This window comes from Quercus lobata, chromosome 7, assembly GCF_001633185.2.
Source record: "Quercus lobata isolate SW786 chromosome 7, ValleyOak3.0 Primary Assembly, whole genome shotgun sequence".
NCBI classification, from domain to species: Eukaryota; Viridiplantae; Streptophyta; class Magnoliopsida; order Fagales; family Fagaceae; genus Quercus; species Quercus lobata.
The window spans coordinates 28297183-28314581 of NC_044910.1; the positions used below are offsets into that span (position 1 = coordinate 28297183).

The 17399-nt window shown below is 32.5% G+C and overlaps 2 protein-coding genes across 3 annotated transcripts; one reads left to right on the plus strand and one right to left on the minus strand.

Annotated features, from left to right (window-relative positions):
* The first annotated feature begins 1102 nt into the window (after positions 1 to 1102).
* Positions 1103 to 2446, plus strand: LOC115952636 (putative lipid-transfer protein DIR1). The gene is made up of 2 exons (XM_031069817.1): positions 1103 to 1954; positions 2228 to 2446. Exons 1-2 carry the CDS (start codon positions 1615 to 1617, stop codon positions 2242 to 2244), a joined length of 357 nt encoding a protein of 118 aa, XP_030925677.1. The 5' UTR covers positions 1103 to 1614; the 3' UTR covers positions 2245 to 2446.
* A 1087-nt stretch (positions 2447 to 3533) lies between these two features.
* On the minus strand, positions 3534 to 7183 carry LOC115952635. 2 transcript variants are annotated; one of them, XM_031069815.1, is made up of 6 exons: positions 6837 to 7183; positions 6284 to 6377; positions 5435 to 5601; positions 4859 to 4919; positions 4696 to 4744; positions 3534 to 3924 (listed from the first exon to the last, which is right to left on the minus strand). In XM_031069815.1, the coding sequence occupies exons 1-5, from the start codon at positions 6951 to 6953 to the stop codon at positions 4728 to 4730; spliced, it is 456 nt and encodes a 151-aa protein (XP_030925675.1). In that variant the 5' UTR covers positions 6954 to 7183; the 3' UTR covers positions 3534 to 3924; positions 4696 to 4727. The 2 variants fall into 2 exon arrangements, with proteins under 2 accessions (XP_030925675.1, XP_030925676.1); XM_031069816.1 differs by lacking the exon at positions 3534 to 3924 and adding an exon at positions 3931 to 4364.
* Positions 7184 to 17399: the final 10216 nt, after the last annotated feature.

A 17399-nucleotide genomic window follows, 5' to 3' on the forward strand; every position in this document is an offset into this window, starting at 1 on the left:
CAAGTTATCACTTGAAGTCTTAAACTGTATCAAGTGGGCCATGCTTATAGTGCAAGTGGTTAAACTAAGATTTAATCTTCTATATACACCTTTTAATGGGTCATTGGAATAAAAAGAGGAAAAAAATAAAGGGAAAAATTACATAAAAGACCCAAAATTTAAACCCTAATTAAAATTAGGTTCAAGATTTTAGATGTTGACAATTAAAGAATCAAACTTATGAAACGAATCCAATTTGAATACTTTGTCCATTTCAGAAATTAATTTTTGTTATTCTAGGCAATAATGGATTAGTGTAAATAGAGAAACCATTATCAAAACCGTGTTTCATCTAGCTAGGTAACTTGTTGCATTTCTAACAATCACTTTCTTTTTCTAAGGCAGAGCTTTCTCTCCTCAAAAAAATCTTCATTTCTCTATCCTCTCTGTTCAATAGCTGTCAAAATTGATTTATGAATAAGCTTTAGATGAAATGTAAATTTTAATCAGTGATTTTTCGCTTTTCTCGCTCCATTACTCTCCAAAATAACAAAAATGAATGAAGGCTTCAAATCGAAATTATTTCATAAATTTGGAACTTTAATTGACAAAATTATAAAATTAAAACTTAACATGAAATATAATATAAAATTTGGACCATTTCATGTTATTTTCCAAAAAATAAATAGTGTTGAGAAAGACTATTAACCATTTTGTTGTTTTGATAGGTAGATAGTGGGAAGGGAGAGGTGGGGTTCAAACTACAAGTACCACAACGATCGTATCACTATTGGGCTATCACTTGAACTCCTAGGACTATTAACCGAGCATTTGCTCATTATTTATTTATTTATTTTTTGTCAATTTTAGCATAAGAATCTATTTTTTCTATTTTATATGACTACTTTTTCAAAACACCCATATCAAATTATCTATTCTAAAAGCTATTCCAATAATTTTTTTTTTTCATTCACATAACCACTTTTTTAAAACACACATATCACTCGCACACAAACACCAACTGAAAAAGTAAATTGAGAAATGAATAAAATATGTCTTTATATAATTTTAGACAAACTGATGTAAGTTATTTTTTGGGTTGGTTGGCCGAAATTTTGCAATTATGCCATTTTACATCTGATGCAAGTGCTCTAATGGTTGCACTTTTGGCCTTTTCCAAACTAGGCGTGCAAACATTGACGAAAGGCGACCAGGAACAAACAGATCCTTTATGGAATTCGAAGAATGACATTAGCCTGACGGCAATGGAGTTCTATAGGAGACTTGGTGGTTGGTAACTGGCTTATCATGTAATCCACCATCACTAATGGTTACACCTGGAGGGATTTTCTAGAAGGGATTATGCAGATATTGGATACACCAACCTTGATTCAGTTGATTAGACAATAAAGTGGTTCTAGATAATGCTCAAACTAGTTTTTTGGAAGGAAAGTGGTGCAATAAGAAAATTGTCATCAAGTTTCTTTGTTCTAGTGCAAGCTCCATTAGGACAAAGTGGGTGATTGGAGGAAGCACTTTTGAGCTCAAATTGCAGTATAAAACCTGTCCCTAAGGAAAGGATTCCAGCATTGTGAGATAGCAGAAAACTTGTACATTGTGAGATACATTGCAGGAATGGCAGCTCCAATGAAGTTCATTTGCCTTCTGGGCTTGCTTGTGCTTGTCAGCATGGCTGGTCTGGAAAAGGTTGATGGGGCAAGCGCATGTGGAAAATCTACTCCAGACAATGAGGCTATGAAACTTGCTCCTTGTGCAACTGCGGCACAAGATGTGAACGCAGCTGTTCCTGACAGTTGCTGCCAACAGGTGAAGATCATAGGCCAAACCCCGGCTTGTCTATGTGCGGTCATGCTTTCTAACACTGCCAAAAGCTCAGGAATCAAGCCTGAGATTGCTATCACCATCCCCAAGCGCTGCAACATTGCTAATCGACCAGTGGGATACAAATGTGGATGTGAGTATAGTTCATTATTTTACACTTTTCATTGAGTTTTGCTCTCTATTTGCGTTGTTAAAAGATTTACATGTAAAAGGTTAGAGTAGTCTAAAATAAATTTAAGGGTAGATGCTATCTTGTAGTATAATTTTTGAAGTTAAAAATTGCAACTATTTATATTGGAGGACAAAAATCAAACTAAAACCAAATTTCAGAGATGAAAGTTTTATTTCAAACCATTTTTTCCCTTTTATCTAATCACTTCTAAGATCACTATTGGTGACATTGCAGCATACACAGTGCCTTAAAGGGAACAGAAGGTATTGACGACTGCGGATTGAGGCATAAGGTACTGAAAAAGCTGGTAGCTGCTGGTGTAATAATGGCTGTTGCTTTGGCCTGTGTATTTAGGCAATAAAACCTACCAACTTAAATGCCTCCATCTCTAATAATATATATTCGTTCAGTATAAGAATTGGGTTTAAAATGATTGTCTTATGCTTATTGCTTCTTGACTTTCCTCAATTTAGAACCAAACAAAGTTGTTGCTACAAAGAAACTTCAAGTACCTATGCCAGTGTCAAAAAGTTGATATAACAGAAAAGTAGGGGCATCCAAACATCAAATCTGCTTTTAACTTTGCGAAAATGTGGCTGCAGAAATCTTTGTCTGCACTCTGCAACCTAAAATCTCTTTGACAAACATAACTTACTTAACGACCAAAAAAGCAATGTCCCACCACTCACGGATAAGTGCTGCTTTAATTGGTGGGTCGCAATTGGATAGGGAATACCCTCCAATCAAAATCTTAAGCTCAGATAAGATATAAAGAGAACAGTTAGGAGACAAAACTATGAAACAGATTACAAGATAATTGTGCTCACTGGGCCACACCTTTTGAAGGATGATTTAAAAGTTAGCTGTGCTTGGCACTTGAACGAAATCTAAGTTCTGAGGTTAGAAAAGTTTGCATAGAGCATCATCAACTAAAAGGTTTTGACCATTAAAAGGAATATTGGATTGCTTTTTTGAAGTTTGAACATTAACGTCAAAAAACATCACCGTCCAATAACTGTAGTATAAGAGGGCAAAAATGGGAGATGATTGAGCAAACACGTAGAGAATTAAGAAAGCATCCAAGGTCCTATCTAAAGCAAAATTCAGGATGTTAGAAGGAGATTTTGGGAAACAAGTGTCAACATTTATGAACATGAATCTCTTTTAACAAAGTGATTAAAAAAATCAAGAGATAAGCATGTAGATTTAGGTGGGCTAAACACAAAAATCTAAGCATATGAGAGGGCTGTCAATTTTTAATTCATGGTAGGGATTCAAGGATATATGTCACAATTTCAAGGAGGATTTCTTATCTCCCTTCAAAATAGTTACAACCCTGTCATCTGATTGTGCATCGCAAGCTTAAACTAGTGCTAGATGCAATCACTTTCTGTCAAATAAATATCTCCTAACTATCAACCACGAATGTATGGTGGTCAAAATTAATCTCATGTAAAAATTAAAAAAAAAAAAATGTAAAATGGTAAACGATTAAGACAATAATTAATCCACTTGTAAAATACCAAAGTGGAGCCAAAAATAACCAAGAAAGAAGTTCAACCATATATATAGGATAATTGAAGTCACTACATATAGGAAGTTTTCACTACATTAAATTACCTCATAGAAAACAAGCCTTCCTACACCAAATAGGATAATTGAAGTCACTACATATAGGAAGTTTTCACTACATTAAATTACCTCATAGAAAACAAGCCTTCCTACACCAAATATCCTTTACAGTAAAAGCATGAAGTTCAGCTTTCTTTACAGTAAATAAAAGAAGGCGCATCTAACTATAGGTTCATATAACGATTCTGTTGTTTAGCTGGATGAAGAAACAACCGGCTGTCACAACGATCTCATTACTATCTTCTATATTCCACATAAAAAACGGTAGATTTAAGCTGCTAGCCTATGTTCCTATATACCTGCAAAGCATTTGGTCATAGAAAACAATTCAGTCAAATCGGGTTGAGATTAGTGGAAATTATAGAACACCCAAAATTAATTAGTATTCTTGTCTTTGAACAGGCAATTGAAATTTTTCTGGTGAGGACATGTTAAAGCCTATATTCGCAACTTGTTTTCATTTATGCTTAAGCAGCTTCTACATATTCTTGTAATTTTATTTGTTGGGGTGGGGGTGTGTATTGGTGGTCTGGTGCAGCAATTGAATGTCCCAAGTGAGTGACAAATAAAAACTATAGAAACAACATAAAGCAACCAGATAAACATAATATGTGCTTACAATTTCATTTAGGACGTTTTGGACCAGCTGGCATTATACCTTTTGTAACTTCAATCATTCATGACAAACCCCTATTATGGATCCAACTTTATCATCCCGAACAGCTAGTGTCTGAATAAACTAAAGGAATTATTGGGAGGACCAAAATTATCAGGAGTCTGAAGGCAATTTCTAGCTTTAGATACTAAAGTTCTACCAAATTCTATGAACTATGTCTATGAGTAGTGAAACAAAACAACCAGCAAAATTGCAGTTCTCTTCAGATAGCTTGAATAAATATAAGAAAATTTAAATGATGGGAATTCAAGTTTTTAATAAACAAATGATCTCTTATATTTATGGTCTGCCTATGTAAAGAGAGAGAAGATATAGGAAGAACAAGAAAAATACTCCATCTACCGTTACCATTAGATATATAAGACTTGAGTGCACAAAAAATTTTTAAAAGTACCTTGGTGAGTATATGCCTAGGCAAGAGAGCTCTTAATAATAGAGAGACCCTGCAGATAGAAAATTTTGTTTGTAAAACAAAACACAATATGTGAGTACAGTTTAAACCATATGTATAACTTAAATCCTACACACGCACGCATACAGCATATAAAATGTCATACCTTGCCACCAGTTTCCCCTTGAAGCACTCCCTGAATCATCTTCTCCCCCATCTTTCTTATACTGATAAATTCACAAATGTTAGCATATTTTAGAAGTTAAAGAAATTATCAAGGAAAATACAATTTAATGATGTTCTGTAGTCTCCCATGGCCTACAACGACTGTGGGACAGAACATGTTGTGTATAGAACGATTAAGATAAAGTTCAGACAATTTTCTAAACCAAGATAACTATTCTGTCCTGGTGCCTTGACTGATATTAAATCCAAATTGAGGCTTAGCCAAAGTACCCAAAGGAACAAACACTTCCACCCAATAAATGATCCCTAAATTATTTATTAGCTTTGTTAAACAATATTCATTTTGGAGTTCAATCTTACATTAAATTTGCCCAAAAAAATATGAGCGGTGAACCACTTAATCCAACATTTGATATTCATGACTTAGAAACAAAAAAAGGAAAAAAAAAATTTGATGTTCAAGAAATATGCTCATGCTTTTGTAATTGCTTTAGGCTTATGCATAGCGTTCAAAAAACATGCTCGAAGTGTTACATATATGTAAATGTACACTCACCACTGAACTTGGGGTAGTCTGAAGATGAGTACAGATGTCTTGACCACCATATAAGATTGATGAACTTAGAGAACAGTTGTTCTGTACTCTTTGCTCCTGATAAATGGGGCTCATGTCTTTGTTTGGCATGTTCTGACTTTCGTTGTCACCGCCTTTTGGGCTTTCATCTGCAGAGACAGCAAAATTGATCAGGGAGACCATTTTTGGACACAAATTTAAAAATTCATGCCTTAACAAATTACTGAAATTGAAGATACTGCAAAATTAATTGAGAAATTAGGAGCTTGAGAGAAAAAAAAAATTATTTTTTGTCATTTGAGTGTTTCTTCATATATGCAAAGTTTAGTTCGATGTAGAACCGGTATGAAATCCAAAGTAGAGAAACAAGTTTTAGGCTTTTTTTTTTTTTTTTTTTCTAAAAAAAATTGCTAGGGAAATATTGGGGGCAGGTCGGTACGGATCAAACCCAACACATCGTACACCACAGAGGATACCCAATACCACTAAGCTATCGCACAAACTCCAAACAAGCTTTGGTACATTAATACATAGAAGAACAACATAAATACCTTTTAAAATAAATTAAATAACATTAAAAGCCATGAGAAGTGTCTATATATTAAACTCAAGAATACATATACAAAAATTCCCATTAAGCAAATTTTGATAAAATGGTAGCCAACCAAATATAAAAAAAAGGAAAATTTTTTTTTTTTTAAAAGCATAACTTTAAGAAACAAAATCTTAGTAAAAAAATACAAAATACACTCGGATTATGTCGTACACACATGCATATGGAGAAAAGTAACATAAAGTACAAACACAAATAGTATAACAGATTATTCTTACATTGACCAGGGGAAGGTTTTGCATGCCATGGCTCATTTGGCAGATCTTGCTTTCTCCCATTCATCTCAGAGTGCAGATACTCTCTGCCTAACACCTATATCAACACCAACAACACAAATCTTAAGCCTTAAGCCATCCTTTTTGTCATTCAATTACTTGCATTAATCAAAAACCTTTTTTTTTTTTTTTTTTTAAATTACTTTTTCTCCATTGTCTCCTTTACCCAATTTGGCAAAACTTACAAGGAAAAAAAAGAATAAAACAAACACAAGACAAGAATTTACACCACGACAATCCATAAATAGACCATCAGTTAAAGTTATTTCCAGAAACTCTGTTCAACCTTAAACAGAAAACAGTTTTTTTATTTTAAAAAAAAAGACAAAAAACAAAACAAAATTGGTACCAATACCATAAAATGCAGAAAACAAACGAACATAACACAATAAAAGCAATGAAAATCAAATCGAGACAATCGAAGAAAATACATCACAGATTCTAAAAATTAGCTCAAAACAACAAGAGTTGGAACAGAGAGAATTAAAAACAATACCTTTGTTGAAGGCGCAAAGATAGACCCAAAAATCCCAGATGAAGAAGACGAATCTTTGGACCCAAAAAGCTCAGAAGTCAAGGATGTAGACGACGCCGTTTTCTTACTCCCTTCCATTTCTTCTCTCAAAAACCTCTGTGTTTGTGAATACAGGTATAATATATATAATATATATAAATATAGATATATTCAACAACCACCGTCAGAGAAAAACTTTCCAAAGAAAAGAAAATGGTTATAAAAAGTATTTGCCGATAGCCAAACAGAAACAATATAATGACAGAAACTAAATAGAAGCCAACAGAACAACGAAAAAGAATGAGAGAGACACGTGAAAGACTGAGGAAAATGAAACCGACGACTACACCAATTTATAGCCAAAAAAGTCGGCTCTCGTGTTGTGTTTATTTAATAATTTTTTTTTCTTTTGATGTATAATAATTTTTTTTTTTTTTTTGATAAAGATGTTTAATAAATTAAATGTTAAAAAAACACTTTCCTTAATTTCCTTTCTTATATATATATTTTTTTCAGTTGCTATTTTTTGGACACGCCGATATTAAAATCTAATAATTAAAAATTATTATGCACGCGAAAATAAGTAGCCAATAACGCGCTTAAAAGTAATAGTTATTTTGCTGGCCCGTCTTTCAATTATTGAATTTTGATAAATATTGAATAATTTTTTTCTTTCAACTAGAGAAACAGATTTGCGCCACCTGGATCAAACAGTCATCTAAGTGGGACCGGTTTGTGAAGTCCCATCCTTTTACTGCCACGAATACTCAAGTGGATAATAACGACCCTAGTTAAGTGCCATTTGAGAATTGGGATCCGTTTGCTGTTTGAAAATTGAAAACACGCATTTCCATGTTGGAGTTAGTTTTGTCTCTATATGGAACGTTGTAATGTAAGTAATGTAATGTAAACAAAAGCCAAACCAAACTCCATAGTAAAAGCAGGGTTTAATAAAAGAGAGGAGAGGCCTACTGAGCATATGACCTTATCTTTTTATCTTGTCGGACCAAGCAGGTGTGTCTTGTTCACAACCTCCTGCTTTAAGTCTGAGATATGGTACATGGAAGTCATAAAGGCTTGTATGCCAGCACAAAGAAAAGTCATAAAGGCTTTTATCCTATTCTGGACAGAGACACTACTATGTATTATAAAATCTTTCAATATTTTTAATTGGGTGCAGTTTTCATTTTTTAATTTTATATAAGGGTTATATAAGGGTTTGTTTGGTTGTTGAAAATTAAAAACTGAAAAATATTGTAGCAAAATAATTTTTAAATGTGTAAATAGTATTGCGGGACTCAATTTTAAAGTTAAATTTGTTAAATTCTGTTCTTTCGAGTCCCGTGAACAGTGCACGAGACCCCGCTAAAAAAGGCAAACCGAGAGAATTAAGGATAAGAGGAGAATTATAGTCCTAAAGTTAATGATGTTTCACGATGAGAAATTTGTCGTTTTACTATATAAGAATAAATGAAAAGGGACATGGGATTGTTAGACTCACATAAATCAATAACTTAATTAATTGGGTCAAGAGGATTAGGATTGGAGGAGGTTTATAGTCCTAAAGTTAATGATGCTTCACAATGAGAAATTTGTTTACCATTGGTATAAGAATTAAATGAAATGGTTAATAAGCTTGTAATTATATGGCATGACCTACTCTTTTTATTTATTAGGAGTTTGAATCCTCCCTTCTTTATTGTTGTAAGTTGTAACAATTAAATTATTAAAAAATATTTATATTTAAAATCCTTTTTTGTGTTATCAGTAAAGCGCACTAACTGTAATCTTTCTAAAGCGCACACTAGAAAGTGCTTTGAAAGGTGCCGACTTCCTTCTTATTGACAGCACAGTTACGTGCTGGCACTCAATTAGTAGCGCTTGCATGTCACTCAACTCATTTCGGTTGCAACGACTTTCTCCTTAGGCACAAGTCTCAACAACACAAAACAAGGGTTTCGCTTGTTATAGAACTTAACCAAACATCTCACGACACGAGCTAGCAACAGCCCTGCAGCACCTATATGAAAGTAAGTACCATCCCGTTAAGAACAGGTCTTGTTGTTCATATGTCAAGGGCTGCTTCCAATGGGTTAGGGTCTTAGAGAGAATTTAAAAAATGGTCGGGCTCACTTGCTTTCCTTGCAAGGCTAGGCGTGGATTGATGTTTTGTTTGAAAAATTCACGAATTAAGATGTGAGTGTCATGTCATATGAAAAAAAGGATTAGGAAAAAAGAATAATATATATTTTTTTTTATTGAACATCTTGTTTGTTCATTTTGATGACTTTATCATATTTGTTATATTTTATCATACTAATTTCTATTCTACCTTTTAAGAGTTAATTTTACAGCTCACTCCATTAAAATTTAAAAATTAATTTTTAATTTTATATAAATATACATTAAAGATAACACAACTAAAAAATGTCAATGTCTTAATGGACCCAAGTCACTCTTTGAATTCAACTCTTAACAAAGTGAAAGAGGAGAAATTATTAGTGCACCAAACCAAATATACTATATTTTCTTTTCACTCAATAATTTTTATGTTTGGTATCCTGTTATTTTCTGGTAGTTCATTTGCTAAATATGAAATAAAAGATATAATTTTGGTAATTTTTATGTTAAATGTGTGATAATATACTAAAGATTTAACTTTATTTTTAACCTAGTTTTTGTTAAACGCACAAATCATCATTCTTTTGAAATGTGCATAATATATGGAATATAATTCATGCGAAGAAAAGAAAAAAAAAAAGAATTACATTACATATCTATTTGGCATTAAATTATAAGCCTTTTTTTTTTCTTTTAGTTGTAATGTATAACTTTTTAAAACTTCAAGTTTTCTCTTCTTCTTCTCTCTCTCTTCTTTTTTTTTTTTTTTTTTTTTTTTTTTTTTTTTTGACACTTCATTAAAAATCTTGTGATTCAATGACATGGAGAAGAGGTTTAGTGGCTGTTCGTTGTTCTAGTAACGTTGTTTGTATTTTTTGAAAATACATATAGGTGTAAAAATATGTGAAAATACATGTAATATTGTTTAAAAATTAAAAACTTGTGTTTAAACTCATATACCAGTCCACCCCTTAAAGTTGACAAAGCTATTGGTTAATTATTGGGGGGTGATTGACGATGTAGAATGAGTCAAAAACCGTGATCCTAGATTCATATGATTAATCAGAAGAAAGATAAGAGAAAAAAATGATCATAGGAGAGGAAGATTTAAGAAAATGATGATGATGACGATGACGATGATGCTCTGCATTGAGCAAAAAAGATAAGAAAAAGAAAAGATAATGACGATGAACGAGTCCACACAGCAAGTGTTGACAGCGAGCACAAAACGGCAAAAGAAGAGGGTCCACATGGCAGGTGAAGTCGTTGGTGCACCACTGAGGGTCGCCGCATGGTGTGCATGTGTCCAAATTTTAACCACATGGAGTGTCGACATCTCAGAAGCCCCACTTCATCAATCATCTTGTCTATGACTATCATCTACGTTAAAATCGTCTTTTACATCCCTGTGATATGGTTAACACAAGGCTTCACACATTTTTACATAACTTGTACTACTTTTTTTTTTTTTTTTTAAATACTAAGTATTTTAGTTTCACGGGTAAAGTTTTTGATAGTTGAATAAGAGATTTAGAATTCAATTTCCGCCTACATCAAAAACCAATTGGTATCTTAGTCTGACGATAAAGAGTATCATCAGAAATGGACGCCATAGATTGAAACCCTCTTTAAAAAAAACATTTTTGATTTGTTAATGGGTCATGCTAACGAGTGCCCTTAGGATACTCGTTAGTAATCCATTTTAGAAAAATTTTGACTTAACTTTTATAAAAAATGAAAAAAAGTTGTCAAAGCATTATATTATTTACACGTGGTGAAAAGTATCTTGTATTAAATGATACCACGTTACCTTAATTAAAATTTAATAAATGAGAGTAGAAAAATAATTAACTACAACTAACACACTCTTATTTATTAGTGAGGTAGTTATTTTTTTGTACATATCACTTATTTATTGTATTTTAATACGATTTATGTGATAATATTTGATATCAAATTAATACTTTCCGAGGATCAGTACTGATACTTATGAAAATTAATACAATCACCATTTTTCTTTTTCTTTTTTGAAAGGGAATACAATCACCGCTTAACATATATAATATTTGCGGCAAAATGTGAGTGTATGTCTCTAGATATTTTTGTGGGTTATAACTTGTCATATGAAGATACTATAGGCGTTTCGTGGATATCTTTGAACTTTATCAAGATCCCATCATATGTTCTTATCAAAATAAAAAAATAAAAAGATCCCATCATGTTCATTTGTCAAGCTGAGTCTGAATTGGAGTCTTCCACAAAAAGAAGATAATTTGATTAAGTACTCCTATTCATTTTTATTTTTATTTTATATATGTAAAGTGGATGAGGAGATTCCAAGTTTCGAACTCAATTCAATATGTGTTCCATTGTTTGCTCTTTTAGTTTAAATTCTTCAACTAGTCAAATAATCACATTACACTACAAAACACGCGGGTTTTAAGCTGCGTTTTTTTAGGCAGTGTTTGTAAAAACACGGCCACAAAAGGACTAAAGCCGCGTTTTTAAAAAATGCGGCTTAAAGAAAACAATAGCAGCCGCGTTTTAAACGTGCGGCCATAGAACGTGTCTAAGGCCGCGTTTTCTTGAGCTATGGCCGCATTTTTGGGGTTTTGGTTAAGTTGTAAGTTGTAAATAGTATGTGGGTTTTGGTTAGCTCAATTGGTAAAGTCTCTAATGGTTGAATAAGAGATCTGGAGTTCAATCCTAGCCTATACAAAAAACCAATAAGTGTCTTAATTTGATGATAAAAAGTTATCATCAAGAACAGATGTCATAGATTGAAACAATAAATGTTAATTTAGTCCTGTTAATAACGTTTAGGTCAAATAACTTCTTTTTTTTTTAAATGTTTTTAATGAATACATTCAAGGTTTGAAATCTTCTCTCCTATTTAAAATGCATTGAGAAAATCCTTGCGGTTTAAATTTGAATAATTATACCTTGGACATTAATTACTCAACCTATAAATCTACCAAAAAAAATTATTCAAACCATAAATATAGGGTGTAAAATGGCAAAAGTCTAATGATGATATTTGTAAAACAACCTGTAAAATTCATTAATTGCTTATAGAATGCAATTAAATGACATGTTTAATATTATGAAAATATAAAGGGGATATGGAATAAATAAATAAATTTTTATGTGATAGAACTGATTATAAAGCAAATAAAAATGTATTAAAATTAAGGGTATCTATTTTTCTAAAAAAAAAAAGAGTATGCGTCGGTTAACATAGTCAAGGATGGGGGGATTTCTCCCACCACATCAATTTTATTGGTTTCCCAAATTAGGAACTAGATCGACAATGATGTAGTGATGAAGTCACACCACACTAGATTCAATTATGTCAAGTCGGTGCTATTGATATTTGATCATGGAACATACAAAAACAACAAAATTCAATTAATCCAAAACCAAAAAAGTAGGTGTCCATTCAACACATCAACTTGATGAAATCAAAATACCTCAAGTCGGTAGGTTGGGTTGGGTTAGAATATTATTTTGAGCCTCAAGATGGGTTGGATTCAGGTTGATAATTTTTCAACTCATTGACCCTATCCAATCCACCATATATGTATGTTTATTTTATTTTCAGTTCGATTTATTTTGGTACTTTGAGATTAGTTTTGATAAGTTTATAGATTTGAAAAATAATCTATGCATATTATGTGTATTTTTAAGTTTTTAATTAGTTAATGAAGGTTGTTGGCATGCATGGCGTTGTGATCAATGTTGGGGCGTTGGGGTTGATGGGTAGGCCATGGTAGTGCATGGCTGTGAGGCGTGAGGAAAAGTAGACAGTAGATGCAGTTTATAGGTGGTTTTCAAAACCTTTTGTCTACAAGTGGACTAACCTTGTTTTGTTTTGGGAAAAAAGAATAGCCACCCACCATCCTGAGAAAGCAACCATCAGAAATGGTTGGCTCATTGCGAATCGAGCGATGTAACTATAAAATAATGTTGACAGACAAAGCAAAAGCAAGAGAGAGAGACTCATTAATAGCCTACATCCATGATGGAAATTCTATAGCACCTATAACATAATACAGTATGGTATTTATATTAGGCTAAATCCTACACTAACTAGATTATAAGACTTGTAATACAAGTAGAATCGGAATTTTTTGGCTTGCACACCAAATAGGATTAGACTTAGACTTGGCTAGGATTGTGCATTGACATCCTTAACATCCCCTCAAACTCAAGATGAAAGTTTGAAGACAACTGAATTATAAAATTCTAATGATAACTACTACGTGAGGCAATATCATTATCTCAATAACTTATCCTTTAGCCACTTTCGGACTCAGCTGCTCCTTCTAATTCCACGTGTCCCTGGGACATAACACCCTCAAACTCAAGATGAAAGTTCGAAGACAATTTGAGTTTGGAACGAAGGCCATATGAAGTGCAGATGACTCACCACCACCAGAATAAAGGCTAGATGTGTGTGATGAATGAGACTTGAATGACAAGCACAATGCATATTGTACTTGTGGAGGTCCATGGTTTGAAAAACTCAGCTTGAAGATGAATAGGAAGTACGTCATACATGACCATAAGGGAATCCAATATAATAAAGACTTCTAATCAAAGGTGTGATCCGAGTAACGCGGTCTAAAGATGATAAAGACACATAGCCAAAGCTGATAGAGAATGCTATCGATCAAATACCCAGTCAAGATGTTGGGCCTGACCTCTTTAATAGTTTTAAAAAATAGTTAATTGTCATGCGAGTTTTAATTTGCCCAAGATTTGGTATATTTAATTATTTATTCAAGTATGGATATACCAATGAATCTTGGAAGCAAGAAAGCAGCCTAAATTTTGAAGGTATTCCACCTAACCTCAATCTAACAATCACATCAATATTTGATGCTATTACCTAAATTGAATATTATGGTGAGATACTGAGCATGCGAATTGCCAGATCAAATTCAATGCATCTCATTCATGTTATTATAATTGAAAATTCCCGTGGGCATATCCTTTACAAAATTAGGTGGGTTACTATGAAAAAGGATAAAAAGGAAAATCTGTGGGTTTCCATGGCATTTATGAATGGTCAAAGTCAGAAATTTGCTGTCCTATCTTGTGAGGAAAATTTTCAAGTTTTACATACTAGATAGTTAGATGAGTTTTCAATTAAGTTAATGATATTGTTTTATGTTTTCAGTAGATATCAGATCGAGTTTGTGTATGGGATTTCTTAAAAAGTCAGTTTTTTTTACTATTCAGTTTATTTTTACTATTATTCATAGATTCTATTACACTTTTTAGTATTATTTATAAATCTTATTGTACTATTTCAGTTACCTTTTATTTTTTACTTTCAGAAAAAAAAAAAAATAATTAAATAAACCTTTTCCAAACCGACCATCTCTCGTTCTCCACTTAAAAATTATTTTTAAAAAGTAATGAGAATCTTCAGGGAAATTAGGCTCGCCATTTTGTGGCTTAAATGAACTGTTGACGGTTTCAAAGAGAAAAGTTCAAAGAAGTTTCATCTTAACACGTCAAGGCACCTCTAAAGAAGTTTCTCAAAAAAAAAAAAAAAAAAAAAAGTACCTCCAAAGAAGATCAATTTCACTAAAAAAAAAAAAAACTACAGCCGCTTCCTTCTTTTTGGGTCAAAACAAACAAATATATGCAAAACTATATTTTAGCGAGGATGTAAAATGTAAAATCAATAAAGATTCCTTGCAAATTATTGTTTTCCTCTTTAAAATTTACATAAAATTTTCCTTTCTAAACTATCAAAAGTTTTTTTTTTTTTTTTCCCATCTATTAAAAACATTGCACCTAATAATCTTGCATCCATTAACGTTAACTTTCTATCTTACTTATATCTAATTAATAGAATGTTTAGGAGGCATTATTATTATATTTAATGATTGTTTTGCATTAGTTAATCTGACATAGAGCACTAAATTTAAATAAATAAATAAATAATAGTTAACTGAGAATGACCATGACATTTATTAAAAAAAGGGGTCTAGTACAAGTAGAAAGGAAGAGTGTGTTAGATTTATTGCCCAGATTTTAACACGTTTCTAGTGCATCAGAAGTCTTTAACTTCTTTTCTTTTCTTTTTTTTCTTTTTTTTTAAAGATAATTACAATATACTTCTAACTTTACAATTCGAACAATTTCTCTGTCTATACATTCAAGCACTTTATATATTAAAATATTTCAATTAAGCTATAAAACTCTTGACAGCCTTTAACTTGTGTCATGTTTATACATGTCCAAATTAATCCTACCAATCAAATGCTGACTTTACTTATACGTCATATAGGTAATTGTCCAAGATGGAATAATTTTGTTCATATATTACAATATCACAAGTTTATAGCAAATTTTTTTTTTTTTTTTTTTTGAGCAAAGTTTATAGCAATTTTAAATCAAATGTATCTCATATCTTTTGACACGTACTCCAGCAATAAAAACTCCCAAAACAATGCTTAAAAAAATGGGTTAGAGACGTTGGGCCTGACAAAATTAGACCAGCCGACTCAAGTCAATCTATTTATTCGGCAAAGGATTACGGCTGATTTTTTTCTTAATAAAGTTCAAGTTCTTGATTCTCAGAAAAAAAAAAAAAAATATATATATATATATATATATATATATATATATTCGGCAAAGCATAGTGCTGTTAATCAGTTGGACAGTCAGTTTAGGCCTTTTGTAAGGCCCATTCACTTATCAACAAAAAAAAAAAGGCCCATATGGGCCATTGTAGGTTATTATTCAAAATTATTTGAATACTTGCACACATTCATTGGGACATAAAGGCCCATACTAATATTTCAATAATTTTTTTTATAAAACTAAATTCCATATATCAATCAATTAATAAATTAAGCAGTTAATATTCCAAACACCTCACCAATGATGTTAAGAACCTTATGGCTCAAATAGTTGACACATTTTAATATTTTCAATGGAGACTTCTAAGATTCAAATCTCATCTTCCCCATTGTAATTATTGATTTAAAAAATAAAAAACCACAAATATATGAGCTAATTAATAGTTTTCAATCCATAATACATGATGTGGGGCCTGAAATTTGAAATCCCAGCCCACTTCACATTAAGGGCCCAAAGCCCAAGCCGAGAAGCCTACTGCCGAGGACGTATGACGAAAGCCCCTTAATGGCCCAAGAATGTGGCCGAGGACGATCTCACGCTCAACACCTCACAAAACGCCTGAATAAAAGGACAAACTCAGTACAAGAGCAGTACAAACGAGAAAGCTGCCAACACCATAATGTGGAGCCCAGCACCTGACAAGCCCATACTCCATACCATACTATCCAGTTTTTCCCAACCACTCTGACGTATGGATTGATAGGACGAGTAATTACCCCAAATAAGGAGAAACTGACACGTAGATGAAGAAGGGGAAGTGAATACTAGTATAAAAGGGAAAAGGGAGCTAAAAGGAAAAGGGGGGGGGGGGTGGGGAAGGCCCCGGAAAAAGGAGGAGAAGGAGGAGGAAGAATGGTGAGAATATAATGCTCCTCGGATTAATTCTGAGGAGTCAGACCTTTCAAACCACATCCGTGTAAGGTTTAGCTATACAAGCCAAATCCACCTTCGTAGGGGCTTCCATGAAAATCATGACTAAACCGCCGCCCAACGACCAAGGTCCAGCCTTTCTATCCCACTCTCTATAAATTATATTGTTCGGGCCGTTTTATATACGAGACCAACGTTATTCTTGGGTCGTTAAAAATCGTGTCCCTACACATGAAACTAACAAATAATAAATATAATTTTTTTTTTTTAATCCTTATAGCTTAATGATGCAACATACTAAATCTTATAATCTCAAAAATAACAAATTAAACCATATAGTTTCAAAAGTAATAAATTAAGCTCTCAATCTATTAAAGTGGAATGACATCGTGTGTGAAGTTTAATATAAAACTAATTAGTAAACCTAGTTCGAAAAAAAAAATGATGTTTTATTTTTTTTTCTAAGTATATAATTTAAAAATTATGGTAGTTATTAATAGGTGTAAGTGATAGTTAAAAGATGAAACTTTGAGAGTATTAGCTACTTTGGACGCCATAAACATTAGATTAATGTCTAACTTAATAGATTAGATAGCATGCAAAAACATAGTGTGTTACGTGGAAAACCTCTTGGGAGTAGGGGTGAACAACCATGGTTGGAGTAGACATGAATCTCTTCTCCAAAGTATTGGATTCTTTTAAACATAAGTTAAAATATTTTTGAACTACAAATTACTCTCCTCTTTTCTTCTCTTTTGAATGTCCTCCCTATTATGATTCATTTCGATTGAGCGGGAGGGAAGGAAAGTAGAAAGAAGTATAGTAGAATTTCCAAAAATTAGCTTATTTCTATCCAACTTTACTCTACTCCCCTTCTATCCCTTTCCTCCTCCC